This window comes from Xiphias gladius, chromosome 15 (assembly GCF_016859285.1).
Source record: "Xiphias gladius isolate SHS-SW01 ecotype Sanya breed wild chromosome 15, ASM1685928v1, whole genome shotgun sequence".
NCBI classification, from domain to species: Eukaryota; Metazoa; Chordata; class Actinopteri; order Istiophoriformes; family Xiphiidae; genus Xiphias; species Xiphias gladius.
Genome location: NC_053414.1, coordinates 9,151,359 through 9,173,122, shown reverse-complemented (window position 1 = coordinate 9,173,122; position 21,764 = coordinate 9,151,359). Strand labels below are relative to the sequence as shown.

General features: G+C 42.0%; 1 protein-coding gene across 1 annotated transcript in view; it reads left to right on the top strand.

Moving 5' to 3' along the window:
* LOC120800465 (protein sidekick-1-like) overlaps window positions 1-21,764 on the top strand; it is a 240,610-nt gene that overhangs the window by 150,940 nt on the left and 67,906 nt on the right. The window contains exons 9-17 of the mRNA XM_040146590.1: window positions 3,032-3,207; window positions 5,857-5,940; window positions 7,823-8,017; window positions 9,019-9,135; window positions 9,294-9,461; window positions 9,938-10,040; window positions 10,805-10,978; window positions 17,476-17,612; window positions 18,918-19,065. Of these exons, the coding sequence (XP_040002524.1) occupies window positions 3,032-3,207; window positions 5,857-5,940; window positions 7,823-8,017; window positions 9,019-9,135; window positions 9,294-9,461; window positions 9,938-10,040; window positions 10,805-10,978; window positions 17,476-17,612; window positions 18,918-19,065 (1,302 nt within the window). The remainder of the gene's footprint in view (window positions 1-3,031; window positions 3,208-5,856; window positions 5,941-7,822; window positions 8,018-9,018; window positions 9,136-9,293; window positions 9,462-9,937; window positions 10,041-10,804; window positions 10,979-17,475; window positions 17,613-18,917; window positions 19,066-21,764) is intronic.

The window sequence follows — 21,764 nt, the reverse complement described above, 5'->3', positions numbered from 1 at the left end:
AATCTGACATCAGCAGAGAAGCTAAACACACTGGCCCATGCCAAGTGCTGTTTGTACGCACACAAACACGCACACGCGAGCACACACACACACACACACACACACACACACACATACACAAGTTGACACATGGGGATATTACTTAGACTTGCATTCATTTCCTGGAGAACTATCCTAACCTTAACCACTGACCCAAAAATCAACTTTTTTTCCAATTGGGGACATGGCTTTTGTCTCCAATTGGACAAGCTGTCCCCAGTTAACTGGTCTTTGGTCTGAAATTTGTCCCAGAAAGTAGCCTATGACAGCCACACACACACACACACACACACACACACACACACACACACACACACACACACACACACAACCACACACACACATACATACACATACACAATGACACAGGTCATCAGTTCAAGAGTTACCATAAACTCAACTCTAATCAGTTTCCACTCACCCCTCAGATACACACTGTCCAACCTCCCTCTGTGTCCCATATGGCTAAAAAGGCAACTGAACTCTGGCTTATGTGTACCTCATGTAAAACAATTCAGTATTTGCTCTGAACACAGCATTGAGAGACTCTAAAGGAACATCCATTTTCAACCTTATTTCTATGTATTAGCCGTAGGTGGCACGAGTACAGCATTGCTACAGCATATGGAACGTCCTCATTTTGAGTAGGTACAGTTGCTTCGTAGTAGATACACAAGGAGAATGTTACCAATACTTTTGTAACATGCTCACAGAGGCATGTTCTTGTATGAGTCCAACATCTATTGATGCTAAAAAAATGGGGATAATAACAGGAGGACAACAAATCTTGAGCTGTCAGGATTTGTGATATCCTGCACTCTTCTTGTTCACCATGCTGTATTGCGTTTCACTGTGGACTGTTTCTGCAAGGTTTTTACTGAATTATGTTATTTAGTCTGGGTTAGTCAGGCTGCTTTATTCATTTGAGAGCTGAATTTCTTTTACATATTTTTCAGCAGCACTTGACCAGCACTTGACCAATCTTTAGCAGTCAAGGTATGAAAGAACAAGGGACAAAAAGAGAACTGAAACATACCTTGTGTAAAATAAATGCCCAGCAACTGCAGGATGCATTGCCATGCAAATAATGAGAAGCCCGGTCAGACTAAACTTTTTTTTTTTTTTTTTTCATTCAACACCAAGTAATTTTGTCTTTCTAACCCGCTACACTGGTATTATAACTGCAGACAAATCAGCACAGTGTCTCTTGCATTTCTTTTGCCAGGAACAATCCTTTCCACAGGGACTATTTCTGATATCACAGAAGCAGCCACTGAAAGATACTCGCTCCAGAGAGATAATTCTGTACGCGGGGATCAACTGAAAGAGACAAACTATACCACTGAAGTTTGGGAGGAGGAAATCTCCCAAATGCAGTGCTCAAGTCTAAGAGCATCTGCTGTCCAGATCCATTAACCATTAATCAGCCATATGCACCAGTGCAGTCCTGGTAGAGTACTAAAAAACTTCGGAGTTTGACTGAAAATAAGCAGTGCCAGTATAATATTAAGAGCTGTAAAATCTGCTCTTCAGTCTGTGAGTAAACTTTTGATTCTTTTGTTGTGGACAGAATTAGTTTTCAATCCAACCTGTCTTTACCTCGCAGTGTGTCATCTGAGAAAGAGAGTAGCATACCCTCAATTATATCCTAATAAAGGCAAAACAATTTTGTGTCTTACATTATATTAGTTACAGTTGGACTGCATATTAAGTGGACTTGGTTGCATATACATCTAAGTTACCTACCTAGCAGAACTTTAGCATTATATGACTTCTTACAAATATTTGTTGTTGGTGTCTTAATTTCTTTTATTAAATTGGCCTGATTTATATTCCAAACAGCATACAGCAGTTTGCAACAGAAAATATCTCACCGAATGCAGGAGGTGTCCAAAAATGTCATTTCACCTACTTTTTCACTTATCATATACCCAAACATCATGTCTCCACCTCCTCCACATCTCTGAATATGAAAGTACCATCTAATGCCATCAACACAGAGATTGATATGGTAATAACAATTAAAGAACTCCTCAGAAATCGAAAGAATGCAATAATAATAAGTCAAAACAATGTAATATTGATGATCTCTCAGCTAATATATTTTGGAGATATCCCTTGTTGTATTTCACAAACATCCTTTTTTATGCTTTGTTTTATGTCAATCCATCCGTTTAATTACTGTGGTTGTTTTTTTAATGATTCCTGCTGCATTGGTTTTACAAAACCTCTCTAACCTAAACCTAATTCTTACTAGAATCATATAAGTAGTAGAGACCTAAATCATTTTTGTGGATGTTTAATCGTAACCCTAGCAGTGTTTTAAAATTTTTTGAAATGTTATTTTATTAATGAGCATCTGTGTTTGCGTCACTACATTTTGATTTCTTTTAATAGTTTACTATTTGTGGACAAATCCCATGACTGAACTATGACTTTTAAGCTGTCCTTAACAAAATTCATCTGGAAGGCAGTTCCAACTGATGATTAACTAATTAGCTGTTTTCCTAGTAAATCACTTGTAAATTTTAATGCAGATTGCTTTCAAGATCAAAATTCATGATCAGCCACAACATTAACACCAGTAACTGGTTTTAATGTTGTGGCTGATCGGTGTATAATGCTGTAATAATGCTGTTTTACTTAAACACACGCAAACACACACACACACACACACACACACACACACACACACACACACACACACACACACACCAAAGAATGGTGTTTTGATGTCGTTTATTCAAAGCAAAATTTAATTTGAGATGAAAACCCATTTTCGTTCCCCAACATCCAGAGTAACTGACTGAGGCTCCTCCATGCTGAGTAGAGCTGACTGCTCTGATTTACAGACTGTCATCATTCATTTCCTTCCTTATTGACACATAAACTGATGGATTTAATATGTTATAATCGCCTTCTGTCACTCATTTGCTTTTTCCCTAAATCTCCACACTCCTGCTTTTCCTTCTCTCCTCTCCTCTCCTCTCAGACCGGTTGACAGCCTCATGGTGTCATGGAAACGCGATGGGCGTCGGCTGGCCAGTGGGCGTCGGCTCATTATTCCTGCCCCCACCTCTTCTGACACAGGGCTATATGTTTGCGAAGCGTTACTTAGCAACAGCACTGCCAAACCTGTGGAGGCAAGGGCACACCTCACTGTAATGGGTAAGAAAAAAGCCAGTCGCTCAATGGCCTAATATGATTATCCATGATTATCCTGGGTAGGCCTGACCCATCAAGACTAATGGCTTCAACACGTGCCATTAATTCCTATTTTAACCTCGCCCGCGTCTTTTCTTGTACAATTTTTTGCTTCAGGCACTGTTTCATTCCGCTTATTCCTCCGTTGATTCTAACTTTTCCCCTGGAAGCGTGACTGCGAAAACCCCAGGCAGCGATTGTCAACGACAGCGCCACTCGAACTGAATCTGTTGTCCACACTCACCCTCAATAGACTGCCCACCGTAGTCACAAACAGCTGTTACATTCATGTACACAGAAATTCATACACATAATGACAAAATGGCATCACAGACACACATGCCTGTTTGCCCGGCAGCTAAATTGGTTTTGTTCCCTGGTGTTGCCAGTCAATAAGAGAACACTGAGAGCACTCAAACAAGAGCGCTCTTGTCACAATCCTCTCCTGTCCTCGCTATGTGTTCAAAAATAGAAAACAACATACACACAGGCAGGGAGCGTATGATTGATGAAGCAAAACTTTCCTCCTGAGTTCATCAGCGTCTTTTTGATCTGCTGTGATTGCCAGAGCAAGGGAGCACCTAACGCAGAGAGAGCAAACTACCCACGCTTACAGAATATTCACTAGTTAGAAAAGACGTGCCTGAGTATTTATACCCCAGTCATTCTTTTTCTGTAACCCCCTCACTACCTACCACCAATTTTTTTTTACCCTTTTCTCTCTGTACTTCCTTCTCTCTGCATTATCTTCCTTCATTAAGCCAACAGGACTGTTAAGGCCTGCCTGGCAGGGGCAAAGTCTGCATGCATTCATATGTATCAGAGGAGTAGACACTGATGAATACATTGGTACTGATCCTCTTTCTGCTATGGGCTCAACAGACCTTGATGCAATGAAAGGGATTCCTAAACAGAATAGTGTATGTGTCTGTGTGAATGAAGGAGACAGCCTCAAAGGTATTCATTATTCAATTTCATTTCTTTTCTGCCCCGATCCACTAATCGGAATATGTATGACACTGCATGCGCGTGCTATATGCTATACAGACGACTACTGTTGCAAACAACAATATATCTGTTGTTGTTCTCCATCTTTGTTTTGCAGGCAGACAGCAGGGAATCCATGAACGCTCAAATCTCTAAACCCAGCCACCCAAACACTCCAAAATGTGTTTTGTTGTATTTGTGCGTCTAGGTCCTTGCACTCACCTGACTGAAAGGGATTAGCGCATCTGTGTTATCGGTGTCATGCCACATGGCTGTTATTCATCTCTTGTTGTCCTGTTCTACCCTCAGTGCATGCTCCCTCTGCTCTCTTGTTAAAAAAAAAAAAAAATGTGTAGAATTCCACCATGCCCAATAAAGATAGGAGATGCGCATACGTACGGGTTTAAAAGTTACCACAAAGTAGTAAAGAATAAAGGCAGTGTAGACAAGTACATTAAATGTAGCACCAACACTGGAGTCTACAGTGTAGCCAACCACACACACACACACACACACACACACACACACACACACACACACACACACACACACACACACACAGCTTGATCAAACTTGCAGTTTATCTCTTTTTTAAATTGCCACATCCGTTGACCTATCCACTGTGCAAAGGGATTTTATTCTCTCTTTTTCTTTAAAGTACAACAGCATTAAAATCAAGTCATTGTGTCAAAAACATTATTATTGTCTGTTATTATCGTACAAGTATGGCGCGTTAAAAAAAAATACAGATGGAAAACTTTTATTAAAATGCCTTTTCTTCATTTGATAAGAATTATATCTTTGTGACAACCAGCATGCACATTCATTTTTTATTGCATGCACTGGACATTTAATTTTCCTCAAAGTCATTTTTCAGTGAACAGGTGCCACTACTGTGTGGAGCCACTTTTCCAGAGATGCCAGACTGAAAATGAATTAGCCAGTCTGTCTCCCTCTCCCCCTCTCTGGGCTTGCTGTGTCAATATCTCTCGCTAAATATTAACAAATGTTTTTGAGAGAAATGGAGCGTACGCAGGAATAGGTAATTTTTTTTTATAACATGTAGCATTACAGTAATACACCAAAAGGCATATATTCACATTCAAATTGAGAGAAATGTTTTCTCGGAGCTGCTCTCAGCATTTAGAGAGACACTGGTGAAGATGTTTAAAGGGAACAGTTATTGGCAGTGAAATGGAGTAGTTTAAAAAGGGGATTGTTTCCCTTGGGAAACTAGGAGAATGTGTTTTTCTATGACTGTGTGGAAGTCATTAAACAGGGCGTATAGACAGAAAACCTGCCTTGCAATGACACTCAAGATATTCAGGGCCAGGAGGGGGACCCATTTTTATTCTGCAGTGCTGAAGTCTCTTTTCTACTGAAGATTAAATACTTGGAGAGGGCAAACTCCCAGTTCTTTCAAGATTTTTTTCAGATATTTAATGATTAAAAATGTTTCCTAAGGCTTTTTTGAGGCCTCATTATTAGTAGTTCAAACATGTTGCACACAGCCCGGAGTGTAAAGGTTTGTTGTTCGTTTGAAATGTTTTTTTATAATATATTGATACAGAATGTATTGTATAATTTAATGCTTTACATTTTGTGCTGTAACATTTTTTCCTGCAGAACAACCCTCTCTGACTGCTCAGCCCAAGACGAAGATCTTCGCTGAGCTTGACAGGAATGTAGATATCCCCTGCCTCGCTACAGGTACACTGTGTGTGTGTGTGTGTGTGTGTGTGTGTGTGTGTGTGTGTGTGTGTGTGTGTGTGTGTGTGTGTGTGTGTGTGTTTCCATCCGCTTGTTTTTATGAGCAGTTTCACTTTGCGCATAAAAACATTAGTGGAAGCGCCAGAAATTTGAACTAAAAAGTCTGAATGTTGCAAAAAAAAAGTTTTATGCTTCACTTAGGTGGAAAAGTTGGTGTATCGATAAAAGCAAAGTGCAACAAAGTGCAATGGAAACAGAGTTAGCAAATAAATCATGATATACATGAACATAAATTGAACGTACATTGGCAGGCTCTCTTTTAATCACATCATCTTGCTGCACACTCTTCATCTGCAATGGTTTAATCGTACCTGGCTGGAGAATCAGTGCCACCAACTGTTCCTATTATTCCCAATATTCGCATAACAATTACAAATGGGAACGCACATTAATTAGTATTTTCTTTTGCTGATTCACTGATACAGACGCCCTTCAAGAATACCGATGCCTGATGATACTCAATGGTCAATGGACTGCATTTATATAGTGCTTTTCCCGTCTTATCGAGCACCCAAAGCGCTTTACACTACATGCCACATTTACCCATTCACACACACATTCATACATCACATTCACACACACACACACACACACACACACACACTCACACATACTGACATACATCAGGGGCAATTTGGGGTTCAGTATCTTGCCCAAGGACACTTCCACATGCAGGATTCGGGGATCGCACCACTGACCTTCTGGTTGGTGGACGGCCTGCCTGAGCCACAGCCGGCCCTGAAGAGGGACATCAACTCCGATGGGTCATGGAACTGATTGTGGTGAATCCTCATATGTAAAACTTCATATCTTAGTGCTGCGTCTGTACAGGGAATGTTGGAGATTCTTAATCATAGGCATTGGTCCTGCTCTTTGTACAAGCATCTGCTGCTCAGGATGTGTCAAGGTGACTCTGTCCAAATCACATTATGCTGAGGTTTGACGTTATTCATTATGTGTATGAGTTAGTTTTAAGGCCTCCTTAACAGTGACACTGTACTTTTGGCAGTGTGAGCAGATTAACATACTGAGACCAAGCCTGAAAATTGCACTTGTTCATGACTCTTGTTTTTAAATGGATTACATGAAAACACTTAATTTGAGCAGGGGTGGACGGAGCATTAAAAAACTGTAACATACTCGCTCTCTCTCACAAACTGAGCGAGTTTATGTCCCTCCTCGGTAATCTGATACAGTGGCAGTGTAATTAAATAGCAGCGGCCTGAGGGTATAGAGAGAGGGATGGAGGCTGAGGAGGAACGAGCGAAGGAGAAAAGACAGATAGAGTGTAGAGTGACAGAGTGAGCGAGACAAGGAAGGAGTGAAAAATACTTCACACATGTCTATGAAAGCTTGACACAAACTGATTGTGAAATAGTGTGGAATTTATCTATCCCTCCTTTAAACACCCACTCATGCACACACAACCACCGGTGTGGAGGGTTTAGACAGAGTAATCGCATGAGCCCCCTGCCTGTCATATCTGGCATGTCCAACAGTAAGGTGGGTGCTGATACTGTAGATATCTGATGTGATGCTCTTTCCCACATCTTATATTCAGAATGTTTTTTGGCCCCTTCTGCCACTCTTACCCTACCACCCACATCCTCCAATCAATATATTATTAGCAGTCATTATGCCCACATGCATATTTATAGGGAGCGAGTGAAAAACAGTGAAGAAAGACTGGCGAAAAGAGTGTGTGTGCCTGTTTTAGTGGGAGTTGGAGCAATTTGTTCAACAGTGAGGTCAGCTGGCTTGTTATTAAGGAAACTTAATAACAAGCCAGCTGTTTGTTTTCCCTGTACATACACATATGTAGGCGTGCCCCAGCCCAGGATAGAGTGGTATAAGGACACAGTGCCTCTTTCCAAACTGGCCAACCCTCGCTATAAGGTCATCACAGCAACGGGGCTGACGGTACGCAGAGTGCAGCCAGGAGACGGAGGAATATTCCAGTGCTTTGCTCGCAACGCTGCCGGAGAGACCCAGGCACACACACAGCTCCATGTGTCCAGTGAGTTTGTCTGACACACGCAGTCAAACACAGGTCTTGTATACTGTGTACACAACTACATTGCTTCTGCTCATAAATGCCTGCTTATTTCAGCTGATTTCTCCCTCCCTTGATGCCACTATTATCTTTTCCCTTTACTTTTTCTCACTTATCTGAAGTTACTCTTCTACTGAACTCCTTTTCCATCTCCGTTATTTGTCTGTGTCGCTTTCTTTATATTATCTTACGTGCTGTAATTGGTTTTTAGGGCTGCAACTAAAAATTATTATCATTATGGATTAGTCTCCGGATTATTGTTTTCAAATAATCGGTTGATCATTTGGACTCTAAAATGTCAGAAATAAGTAACAAACGCCCATCAAAGTTTCCTAAAGGCCAAGGTGAAATCATTGAATTGTTTTTTTTCCTCGAGCAAAACTTCAGAACCTAAAAATAAACAGTTTCCTATCATGCCTACTGTGCTGCTTTGTCTTGCAAAGTGACTTTGGGTTGTGTTGCATCTGCGAAATAGAACCACGTCCTAAGTTTTTCTCGGTATTGAAGAAACAGCTAATCACACCTCAGCCTGAACTAAAATACCATTTTGCTTTTTAAATTCAAGTGAATGTCCATATCGGTTAAATGTTTTGCCTCGACTTGATGGTCTGCAGTGTGTGTCAGCTGCAAAAGTCTGCATGTACATTTCTCTGCATTTGTCTGCATTTGTCTCTAGAGAAGTTATGGTCTGTTTAGTGAGCGTTCGATTATAGTTAGAAGTCTTTATTGAACTTTCCCACCAACCCCTTCCACATTTATGCACACACATGCAGCACCAGGTAATGAATTAAGCCTCCATTGATCACAGAGGAAGAATTTATGTTTAGATCAACACTGTCGTCCTTTTCTTTTTCCATTCTTCTGTTTTGACAGTTTCACTCTTGCTCCACTCTTTTCCCACCAGTTCCCTCTCAGCAGCCGCCTCCCTGTCTTCTTTCCTCTCATGCTCTCACTCCGTGTTTCAGGTGTGGCCCCCACATTTACATTCCCTCCATCTGACCAAACGGTAACTGATGGCAACAAAGCCTTGTTTACCTGCCAGACGAGTGGAGCTCCAAAACCTGCCATCACTTGGAGGAAAGGTAATAGACCACACACCGTCTGTATTACACATTGAGCATACACACTGACACAGACCCAGACACACTGACATAATGTGTTTGTAATTAAACATGTGCTTAATGCCTTAATTACTTTCCTTCACCTCGAGGCTATTTTATTATTTTCTCTTTCTCCATAGGATTGCAGGTCTTGGCCAGCGGCTCTGTCCAGGTTCCCGGGTTCACCCTGTTGCAGTCAGGTGGTTTGCAGATTCAGCCGGTCAGCTTCCAGGATTCAGGAGACTACACCTGCATTGCCTCCAACTCAAAGGGAACCATCAACACCACTGCTACACTCACCGTCTGGAGTAAGACACATAGGCGTGCACACTATACTCACAAACAAAATTACATTAACCTGCTCAGTATACATTTACTAAACAGACTAAAAGAGACACGAAACACTGATTTATCAGTAGCTGTCAAATCGCATTAGCTCAGGCTAGTGAACAGCAGTGTGACTGGTTATTGATGCAGTGGGCTGGTGCAGTGGTGAAATAATCACCTGATTGGCTGAGTAAGAGGATGACTGATTAGCTGGTAAACTAATTGAAGGGCTGATTTTTTTTTATATATATATCCTGGCAGTTTCAGATTAAATACTCTTAAATTTTTCTGGAGCTTTATACATTTAAATGCACACATCTTAAATAGGACTGTGTGTCGTGTTAATAGAATAGGAGAATACTAAACAAATTTAATTTCAACCTTTGTCACTGGTCCTCCTCCTCTTCCATCTCTCTATTTTTCTTTCTTTCTCTGGCTTTCTCTTTGGTGTTTTCAGGTCGTACAGTCATTTCTGTGCCTCCAACAGACCAGCGTGTTATCAAAGGAACCACTGCTATTCTGGACTGTAATGCTACACATGACCCCAGAGTCAATATCAGGTATCTGCTCGTCAGTTTTTATGTTTATTACATGCATACTTATTCTCACCAACACCTAATTATTTATTTTTCATGTGCTATAAATACATACAGTATGGAGAAGTGCTGTCAAAAATTGACGTTCAATTATTCCTTCTAAGGAAACACATAGGTTCGAACCATTCAAATATCCATTTTTGCGCATGATGTCCATAGGAAGGCTAACCAATACGGCCAGAAACATAACTATTTGGGTGCATAGTTTCGAGATGTGCCCTCAGGTTGCTAGCACGCAAATGGAAGGCTAACTGTAGCTGTCATAGCTTGCGTACAACTTTATCTCAAGGTTCCGCAATTTTTGCCATTTACTGATCAAAATCCGAAGTATTTCCAAACGGGGCTTTTTAGATCGCTCGGAATGCGTATCTCTCTGTCTGCAGCCGAGTTGGGTTGTGAACTCCCTGCAATCATTACCACATGGTTGTTACTGAATTATTCACTTGTTTCAGCTTGACCTACATTTCATTTTCAACCAATGAAACTGATGCTGTGTGACTCATGTCCGTCACGCAGTACATTCAGTCTAGCGGCCCAGGCCTGTGCGAGAACTCATGAGGCAGGCAGCCAAAGTACTGCTGCTTTTTTTCCTCAATCAAATATTCATTTTCACAATCAAATGTCTGTTTTTTTAGTTTCGTTTTTCTAAACAATTCGATAATGTAATCGAATTTAGAATATTCATTTACATCCAAAGTATGGAGTACATTCTTACCTTTCTGTTGCAGCTTCACGTGGGATCGTGGTGGTGTGCCAGTCCTTCCAACCAGTGGGGGCCGTGTTTCTGTCCGCCAGGGCTCTCTTACTATTGGCCAGACATGGTCAGGTGACATTGGGGATTACACCTGCACTGTAACATCACAGGCTGGCAATGACTTTCGCTCTGCACGCCTCGAAGTCATGTGAGTTCAAAAAGTCATGCAAACTGTTTTGAACATGTCACCTACTTTGATTTTGCCTTTGTTGTTTCACTCTGGCACATAATCCCCTAAAACAACACAATTTGTCATTTTTACTCTTCAGTTATTGTACAGATTAAACAGACGAGATACAATATGTTAAATAGTGTGCTTTGCAGCTCATATAGTCTCACAACACCAGATTCTGGATTTTGTTACCTTTGGGAAGAGCCAGGCTAGCTGTTTCCAGTCTTTATGGTAAAATAAGCTAACCAGCTACTGGCTGTAGCTTTATGTTTAAGGCACACACATATTTGGGATCCATCTTCTCATTCAACTCTCAGCAAATAAGCGTAAAATATATTTTTTTAATTTTAGCATAGCGTTACTTCAGGCAGGCCACAAAGTCAAGTTCAGTCCACAGTCCCTGTACATCAGCTGATAGCAGCGGATCTCAGTGCCAGCCCACATCAGCTGATGGCTCAGCTGATTCCCTTATGTGGGGTAGGATTAGTTTTTTTTATTATTTTGTTGTTCTGTACAGATGAAAATTGGACAGTTTGTTAATAATTGTTATTCCTCCTCTACCTAACAGCTGCAACGCTACTAGTGTCCTGGCAAGTGCTAACTTCCCTGCCATCAGCAGCGGAGCTCCATCCTCACCACTGTTGCCAGATTGCACACGTTCAAAAACGCCTATATTTTGGCCTGACTTTCAGACGTTTGGAGTCGACGTCTGTCTATCTTTGGCTTTATAAGGATTTATAACACTTGTTGGATAGCTTTTATTGCACTTAACGTAACGAGGTTTCAACCTTTCTCTCCTCTAAAACACTAACACAGTGAAACAGAAAGCAGAGGAAAGGAGAGAAGCACGACCGTAAATGACAGCAAAACGCAGTAGAGACTCTCACACTGAGCTGAAATCAAAGTGCACATAAATTACATAAATAACATAAATAAAATACATACATATATGTATATATATATATATATATATATATATATATATATATATATATATATATATATACACACATATAAAAATATGTACGTATTTTTTATTTTATTTTTTTTTATTTTAATTTTTGCTTTGGTTCATTGAGGGGGCGGGGGGTCCTGTTGGGGAGGTTGCAATGGCGGGGGAAACACTGCTCATACAGGGTGCCGTATTTATGATGCTTTAGCCTGCTTACCCTTGCGGCTTCCTCTGCAAGCCGTTTTGCAACCTTTCTCCACCCCAGCTCCTCTTCCTCATGCTATGTCTGACTTAATCAATGTCATGCCTGTTTTCATTGATGCCTGCTCTGTTCTGTGTTCGGGGGGCGGGGTGGGTACCCTGCCTCAGGCTTTCCATGTATGCACATGGATGGGCAGGGAAAGTGTGCTCTCCCTGACTTAGGCTTTCCACGTGTGCACGTAGAAAGGCAGGGAGGTCCCAGAACAGAACCATACCGCCAAATTTAACTTACTGTAGATGGAAATAAAAGTATTTTCTTTGACTAAATTGGTCCTGACTGAAATGTTCTTTCTTAAGTTAATTGTTAAGCACATTGTGGAACTTATTCTGTTATACATAATCCTGTACCTTTCATGTACCTAGCTTATCTTTTTTTCAGAAAATGTCTCTTTTTAGATTTCACAGTACTTACAGTATGTGTAAATACCAGTCTTTGTTTGGTATCTGGTCAGAGCAGCCAAATAGTCGCACAACTAATTTCAAGCTGTGGGAAAGGAAATAGAGTCCTTGGTGTTTGGAGGGGAGGTTAAACCTTTTGGGGGCAGCAAAAAGGCATCACACATAAAGCTGTCTCAGAAATATCCTACATACATGTCAATACCATTAAAACTCTAAGGTGCAAGAACGTGGCTAGTCAGTGTGAGTTATTATTAGACAGTAGTAATAGTAAGGGCTGGAGGGCTCGTTTCAACGGCCTTCTCCAAGTCCAAAAAACACATGTAGACTAGATGAGCAAACTCCCACAACTGCTCCAGTAACCTTGCAAGGGTCAAGAGTTGGTCCATTGTTTCACACCCAGGTCGGAATCCGCATTGCTCCTCCTTTATCAGCGGGTTGACAGTGTGTCAGAAGCTCCTTTCCCGCACCCTGGCATAAGCTTTCCCAGTGTGACTGAGCAGTGTGATACCCCAAGAATTGGAGCACACCTTCAGGTCCCCCTTTAGAAATATGGGGACCACCACCCTGCTCTGCCAGTCCAGAGGTAATGTCCCTGAGCTCCTTTTGACACTGAAGAGGTGTGTAAGCCAAGACACCACAAAAATGTCCACAGCCTTCAGCATCTAAGGGGAAATCTCATCCACACCAAGCGCCTTTCCACTGAGGTGCTTTTTGACGACCTCAGCGACCTCTGCCAGAGATGTTGGCCGGGTTCAGGAATTCCTCAAAGTGATCCTTCCACCACCCGATGATATCCTCCAGTCCCCAGTCCCCTCCCCAGCTAAACACAGCTTGGGCCAAGCCCTCTTTCCCTTACTGAGTCGTCTGATGGTTTGCCAGAACTTCCTCAAATCCAACAAAAAGTCCCTCTCCATACACTCCCCAAACTCTTCCCACACCCTGGTTTATGCCTCCACAACCGCAAGTGCCCCAGCCCCAGCCCAAGCCCTACTGGCCCTCTGGTACCCATCTGCTACTTCAGGAGACTCTTGGGCCAAGCACGCCCAAAAGGCCTCCTTCTTCAGCATGAAAGCCTCCCAGGGTTCTCAGGTTTGTGCAACCGCAGCTTCTGACAGCCACCTCCTCAATGGAAGCTCTGAACATGTCCAACTAAGATTCCATGTTCTTCCAGGGGTGAGAGTTGAAGACCTTGCTGACAGGAGTCTCAGCCAGGTGTTCCCAGGCCACCCTCACTAAGTGTTTGGGTTTACCAGGGCTGTCTGGCAGCCTCCCCAACCATCTCATCCAATTCACCACCAGGTGGTGATCAGTCCACAGCTCTGCGCCTCTCTTAACCCAAGTGTCCAAGACACACAGCTGCAGGTCTGACGATACAATCAAAAAATCATTAATCTATCGTAAGCCTACGGTGTTCTGGTATCAAGTACACTTATGAACCAACCTATGCTTGAACATGGTGTTTGTTATGGCCAAGCCTCCAGATTTCTCCATCATCACCCACATGAGCATTAAAGTTCCCCAGGAGGACTATAGGGTCCCAAGGTGGTGCCCTTCTTAGCCCAGAGATTCACAGAATACCGGATGCTCCAAGCTGCTGTTCGGTGCATAAGCACATACAACAGTCAGAGCCTTCCTCCCAGCAAGTTGCAGTCACATGGAGGTGACCCTCTCGTTCTCCGGGGAGAACTCCAACACAGTGGTGCTGGGCCGTTGGCTCGTGAGTATCCCCACACCTGCCCTGCCCCTCACACCCTCCGGAAAAGGAGATAGTGCAGGCCTTATCCAGGATTTTGGTTCCAGGGCAGGTGTGTATCCCCACACCTGCCCTGCCCCTCACACCCTCCGGAAAAGGAGATAGTGCAGGCCTTATCCAGGATTTTGGTTCCAGAGCCAGTGCTGTGTATGGAGGAGAGTCCAACTACATCTAGTTGTTACTGCTCCACCTCCTCCACCAACTCCTGCACCTTCCCTGCCAGAGTGGTGACATTCCACATCCCTAGGACCAGTCTATGATGCCAGGGATCGACATGTCCAGGTCCCCGCCCATGCCTACCACCCGACTTACATAGCACCTGACCCTGATTTTTGTCCCTGCAGGTGGTGGGCCCACAGGCTCCACTGCACTGAAAGGGACCAGTTAAGGTGATTCTGGCATCTGATCAGGATGCCTTCCGGGCACCTTCCATTGGAGGTTTTCCTGGCATGTCCCACTGGTGGGAGGCCCCAGGGTAGACCCAGAACATGCTGGAGAGACTACGTATCTCATCTGGCCTGGGAAGGCCTCAGGGTATCCCAGGAGGAACTGGAAGACTTTTCTGGGGAGAGGGACGTCTGGGCTACCTTGCTTAACCTGCTGCCACTGCGACCCAGCTCTGGATAAGAAGTATAAAATGGATGGATGGACATTCCAAATGTATAACTTTTTTTGTGTCTGGTATGAGCATGCATTCCTGATGCTCAGATTGAACCATGCCACACACATATTTTATGTGTATCCCAATCCGCCTCATTGCAGCCACTGTGAAAGAACACTGTAAGGTAGTGGCCTTTATATGGGTACTTCTGTAATATATTTATAAGAGGAACTTATGATATATTAATACGATTGCAGGGTAAGAAAGAGATATAACATGAGTCCACATCATTCTAAATTATAGAAAGACAAGAGGTTACACATGTCAAACTCAGAGGTAGGGAGGGGATCTGTGTTTATGGGTGTGCGAAAACATTTGGGGAATGAAGGTATTTCCGTATAACTATGTGTGTGAGTTTGTATGTGTAAGCGTGTGACTGACATTCTCGTTAGCTCAGTATCAATGGGTCAAAGAGGCTAACAGACGCTGGCGGCTGAGGAGACGGACTAATTACCAGCAGGTTATTGGTTCAACTCCCGCAAGATCCATCCATGCATTTGTGAGTGTGTGTCTGTGTGTATGTGTGTGTATTTTGTGTGGGCTGTGTGAAAGTAGTTGCTCTAACATTCTCTAAGCTCATCCATTAATTAATACGATCATGTCAGCTCAGAAAAGGAAACATCATTCTCATTTCCCCTTGCTCCCTCTCTGCCTCATTCACCACCGTCCTTGCTTCTTCTTTGGTGTGCTACTCTCCCTCCCCATCTAACATTATGTCTTACTCGTCATTCATCTCTCTTCCTCTTCCTCTCACTCTCTCTCTGTGTTTCCCTCATTTTCTGACTTGATACCCACTTGAATATTGAAATGTAAAGCTGTACACAAGCAAAAAACAAAAATGAAACGTTTTTTAACTCTGCATCATAATCTGACGAAATTAATTATAGACTGCAGACTGTCAGAGAAGACCCCTTGGACAGAATATTCACACATCCATGATTGTTCAGTAATAATGAATGGGCTTATGAATATGAGGTGCAGCTAGTTTGGGCACAAGAGACCATGTCTTTCATCATGCTTTCAGTGTAAATGTATTTATATTGTTCTTTTATGTGCTCTGGTAATATCCTCTCTCCAATTATGTCTGCTTACACCTATAGCCTTTACATAGAGGGACACTGAGATCTGCTTCCCCTTCCTTCTCCTCTTTAAAGCCAGCTGTTGCTTAAAGAGAGTTACGATGCACTAAAATCAGTATAATCAAATGCCTGGAAGCTTTTTATTGCTTTCATGAATATATCTGTGTTGCTTCTTTGTTATTATCATGGCAGGGATGCACAAACATCCACAGGGAATGGCGACATGTCTGGAGAATTTCTTTTTAATAGATGTCGTGAGATATATTTGTACTGGTGCAGCGCACATGCAGAAAAAAATCATAATATGCAAACCACAGCCGTATTTAAAAGATATCAATCACTGGAACTGATCTTGGACCAGAACCAAACTGGTTGTCAGAGCCAACAATATTCTACCACACATATCTAATAGAAAATCAAAAACACAGGAAACAAATATCTGTCTAATGAAAAGTCTTGGCACTTTGTCACTTGTTCAAGACACATATTTATGGATGTGTGTCTCATTGCATGTTCAGATACACTCTTTTGTCTAGATGTGGAAGATAAAGGAATAGTTTCACAAATTGCGAAAAGGGCTTATGCGTTTTCTTGCCAAGAGTTAGATGAGAAGATTAATGCTACTTCATGTCTGCACAGGAAATACTGTATGTAGCTACTGCGAGTTGTCACTTAGCGTAGCTTAGCAAAAAGAATGGAAACAGGGAAAACAGTCAGTCTGGTTTTGTCTAAAGTTAACAAAATCTGCCTACCATCACCTCTAAAACTCTCTAATTTACATTTTGATCATGTTTATTTAATCAATACAAAAACCAAAGTGTAAATTAAAGTACAAGTTGTGGTTTTATTGGGGGTTATGTGCTCAAATATTTCTTTCGGAGTCTCCGCTGGTTGCCCGGCAGCTGCTTGTGGATGCTTAGTATTTTTAACTTTCATAAAACCACCTCTGTAATCATACAGTCATCTTGAGTTTTCCAATGACTTGGACGATTGCAAGTTGTGACCATGGGAATCTCTCTACCATCCATCCTATATGATGTGAAGTCGGCAATAGCAACACGACTTGTCACTGAGTGAGCTTCAGAGGTGCTTGTACGCAGATTTTGTTACTTTTGGATGGACAGAGCTGGGCTAGCTGTTTTCCCCCTATTTTCTGTCTTTGTGCTAAGCTAAGCTAACCAGCTGCTAGATGTAGCTTCATATTCAGCATATAGACTTGAGAGTGGTATCAATCCTCTCATCTAAAGGAAATTTCCCAAAATGGTGAGCTATTCCTCTAAAGACCGGTTCTGATTAAATCCTCAGACAAATATCTGTAAAATTCACAGTATATAGTATGTGAAGATTTCTTGTCTTTGTTGTGTTTAGTGAGCTACCGCATTCTCCTCGCTCCCTGACGGCCCGTCTCAACGACTCTGACTCCCGTTCCGTCCTCCTTTCCTGGCTACGCCCCTTCGATGGGAACTCCCCTCTTCTGTACTACCTGCTGGAGCTATCTGAGAACAGTACGTGCATCTGTGTATGTGTGTGTGTGCGTGCGTCGGTGCATACGGGCCTGTGTGTGTCTGAACGTTCTTTATAGTCCCTCAGTCGCAAACAGCTGTTCACTTGCTGTCTACCAGGCACTGACACACACTCATTTACAAGAGGCAGACATATGGAGAGTGGTGTTGCTGCATAAATGTTCATCCAGGTTCCCTATAAATAAACTCTTACTTTCCCTCCCTCTCTTACCTTCTCTCTCTCTCTCTCTCTCACTCTCTTTTTCTTTCTCTCACTCTCTCTGACACAGATGTTTTAACAGCAGGTTGGCTCTCTGTCAAAAGAGAAATAGAGGGAGAGAGAGAATGATGAGAGAGGGACTAAAGAATAAACTGATAGAGGAAACAGACTGCTGTAAGCTAAGGGGACTGATGGTTTTGGCACATGACTGTAGGAGCTGGACTGATGGACAAATGTTAATGTAGTTTGACATTTTAAGTAATCTTCATTCTGATAACCTTTAGTTAGACATCACTGATATGACTTAAAGTTTTCGTCTGTTTCCATTTCAACAGTTGTTCTGTGGCATCTACAAAAATATGCCAAAATGAAAGAAAAAAGTTATGTACTATCAAAAGAGAGACGAGAGAAAATGTGCCGAGGGACAAAAACAGGGAGAGATGAAGAGAAAGACAAGGAATACTGAGAGCCTCAACGTCAATTTCAGCGAAGACTGAACCCAGACAGTGAGGAATGGATGAGAGTTTTGTGCACACTGATTACCCACACACACACACACAGTGTGTCTGTGTGTGTGTGTGTGTATGTCTGTGTCTGTGTGTGTGTGTGTGTGTGTGTGTGCTGGTTATAAGATTTTTTGGATTGTATTTTAGACATAATGGACCACTATAAATGCAGTGTATTTTCATGTCAGACAATGGCTCTAATACACATGGTGGTCGCGCTTAAAATGGCACACACACTTTTCCTCTCTTTTACACACATAGACATGCGGCTGGTGCAGTGATCATGGTGTAACTGTCTGTGATATCTCCAGGAGAAAGATAAGCTGGCAACAAGCTGGCAACAATATGCAGCAGCATCTGCGCTTCTTTATTAATCCCCCTCTTCCCTCTAAATGTTCTTTCTTGTTGCATCCTATGGTACTTCTTTCTTTTTAATTCCCTCAGACTTACCTCTACCATCCTTCTTTGCTTCTTTTATCTACTCTTCCCCTCTTTCCTTTTGATTCATGGGTCCTGAGTGTCTCTGTTTGTCATGCCTCAGCCAGATATTATCAGCCTCTAATCTTTTCGTCTTCTGTCTAGACTCTCCATGGAAAGTTTACCTATCAGAGGTCGATCCTGCAGTGACTGAGGTATCAGTGGGCGGGCTCACACCTGCCAGGACCTATCAGTTCAGACTTTGTGCTGTCAATCAAGTGGGCAGGGGTCAGTACAGCGCGGAGACGCAGAGGTAAGAGCGCAATATGCCCAATCTCAGACACATTCAGTCATTTAAACGCATCTAGGACACATACTTATCTCCACCAGCTTTGTTAAACGCATACCTCACAATATTTTTTTGTGAAGCCACACTACTATTTCACTGATGTTTTCCAAAAAAGCATGAAACCGACTTTTTATGTAGAACATGCTATGATTTGTGTGAAATAGAGTTTTTTTTTTTTTTTTTTTTACCATTCAATCTCTGTGTAATAGAGTTGGTCACACTGCTTTACACAAACTGGGAATGAATAAACTGAAACCTTTCTACAGTCAAAAGGCATAGTTTATGCACTCACACACACCCTAATTTGTGAATCTAAGTGTGTGTGTGTGTGTGTGTGGTTGTGGGTGTGGGTGTGGGTGTGTGTGTGTGTGTGTGTGTGTGTGATAGTGGGTATGTTATCATGAGGATGAATAGGAATATGGGATTCAAAATGGGGACGAAAAAGGGATGGATTCTAACAAGGCGAGGATGAAGGGAGCAGTCGGTTTTGTTTAGAATCCATTTCCTTTGCAATGAGCAATTTATATTCACCACATCCATGCCGTAGATGTCTATGTGTTGGTGTATATATGTGTGTGTATTTTTCTGCCAGTCTCCTTCCATTGCACATAGTGAACTAAGCAGCGAAAATTATGAAATTAACGGTACTGTGTGTCTGTGTGTGCAAGAGCGTGTAAAAGGGGGTAGGACTTGGCCTGAAAAATAAATAAATTGCTGTGCAGATGTTTTATGTTTGTGTTTGTGTGCATGTGCTTGCATGTTTATCCCAAGAGAAAACCCTAATGGGGGTAATTATGATGCCTTATCACTGATGGAACTGGATAGAGTGAAAGAGGGTTGGAGGAGGTGTGGCAGGACTCTTAACAATTTTGCCCCTGAATACACACATACACCAAATCCCTGACACTCATGAACAATACAACAGATGTGGCAGTGCGCTACAAAGTAAAGACCTACATACACACATAAACATGATTTTGTCTGGCTGAAGAGACTGACCATTGGCAGATGCCAGTTGTAGTTCTGCCAAATAGACTCCCAGCAACAACAGCAGCTGTGGTCGTTGCCATCACACATTCACATTCCTCAGATTACAGTTTCCTTTCAGTTTCCTTCTCTTCATCTTGCAGTTCTTCTATTCTCCGTCCTAGCTTTTCCTGCATTCAACCTTTCTGTCCTCTGTTCTCCTTTCATTCGAAATGTTTGAATGCGTCTTATTTTCTGTCATTACTCTTCTTCTGCATGCACCATGCATTGTTTGTGTCCAACAGCTATTCTGCTACCTAGTCTACAGTCCAAGGCCGTGGAGAATAGATTGGATTGATCCTCTCCAAATGAATGACTGGCAGTAAGACAAGTCATCACTGGTCAGTGTATCAGACCAGATGGATACCTCTCTTCTTCAGTGTTTGTTTCATACATAACCACACGCACTTTGTTTCTCATCTGCTGGACGTTTGCCTGGATAAGACACGCACATGGGTAGTTGCAGATGCCAACGCGCGTGCTGCTGTTGACACACAGGGAGAGGGAGGCAGAGTAAAATGTCCTACAGAGTGAGGGAATGGAAGAGAGAGTGAAGAAGAAGTTTGTAATATTGATGATAAAAAACCTTTATTAAAGTTTGAACTTCCAGCTGCTTCTGCACTCCCCCATTTTCTTTCTCGCCCTGATTAGGATCTTTATCATAACAGTATTAATTCATACAATTTTTTTCATGTTCTCATTGCTCCCATCATTACCCTGCCTTTCTTTTCTTGCTTAACCTTAGTCAAGAGATTTCACAGGGGCACTGTATTGCAAGGGAAAAATGTCCTAAGAGATGGACATCCTCTAAGAGTACATGAATGAATGTGATCAAAGCTGAAAAACATTACCTCTAAATGCAGAAACTCCTTCCATGAATCCAATTATACCATCCGGAGTGTCACACACACAGCTCTTCTCATGCATAACCTACACTCACACCATTACCATCTTTAAAGAGGAAGCATTAAAAGAGGAAAGACAGATTATGCATAAATGCCTTGAACTCTGAGCATCATCACAACTTTAAAGCATCAGTCTCAATTCTTTTTGCTTTTCTTCTTATTTTTTTATTCCAGCTTTTCAGTAGGAACCAGACCACATTAAAATTCAGCTCTCGGTGTCAGATATAATACTGTCATGCAAATACTGTAGAAGCATATGCACGCCTAATGTGCATGTAAATGTAACAATTAATGCATCAAAATCTAAATAATACATATGTGGTTAACTGTGGCCCCAGCTATGTTAAATTTGCTTATAGAATAGTGCATGGTTTATTTAGTTTACACTATAGAGCAGAAACACCAAGACGATTGCAATGAAGGCTTGCACTGAGAAAGGCTCTTCCAGATGAGGCAAAGCTCATTGTTAGCAAAATTACAGCCTTTTTAAAAAAAAAAATATGTTGTCTTTGCTATCAAAAAACACAGAAAATGTAGCAGAAAATACAATAAAGGCTCTCTTCTTTCTGTGTACACATTTGTCCCTATCAGTCAACACTTTTGATCTGACTCTACTCATTTATGAATGCTTTAAATAAATTACATAGATGTAATCTTTTCACTGTTTGTAGGGCTGCAGAGAGACAAAATACAGGTTTTTTAAGCTAAAGAATTTATAGCACATTACTTTAC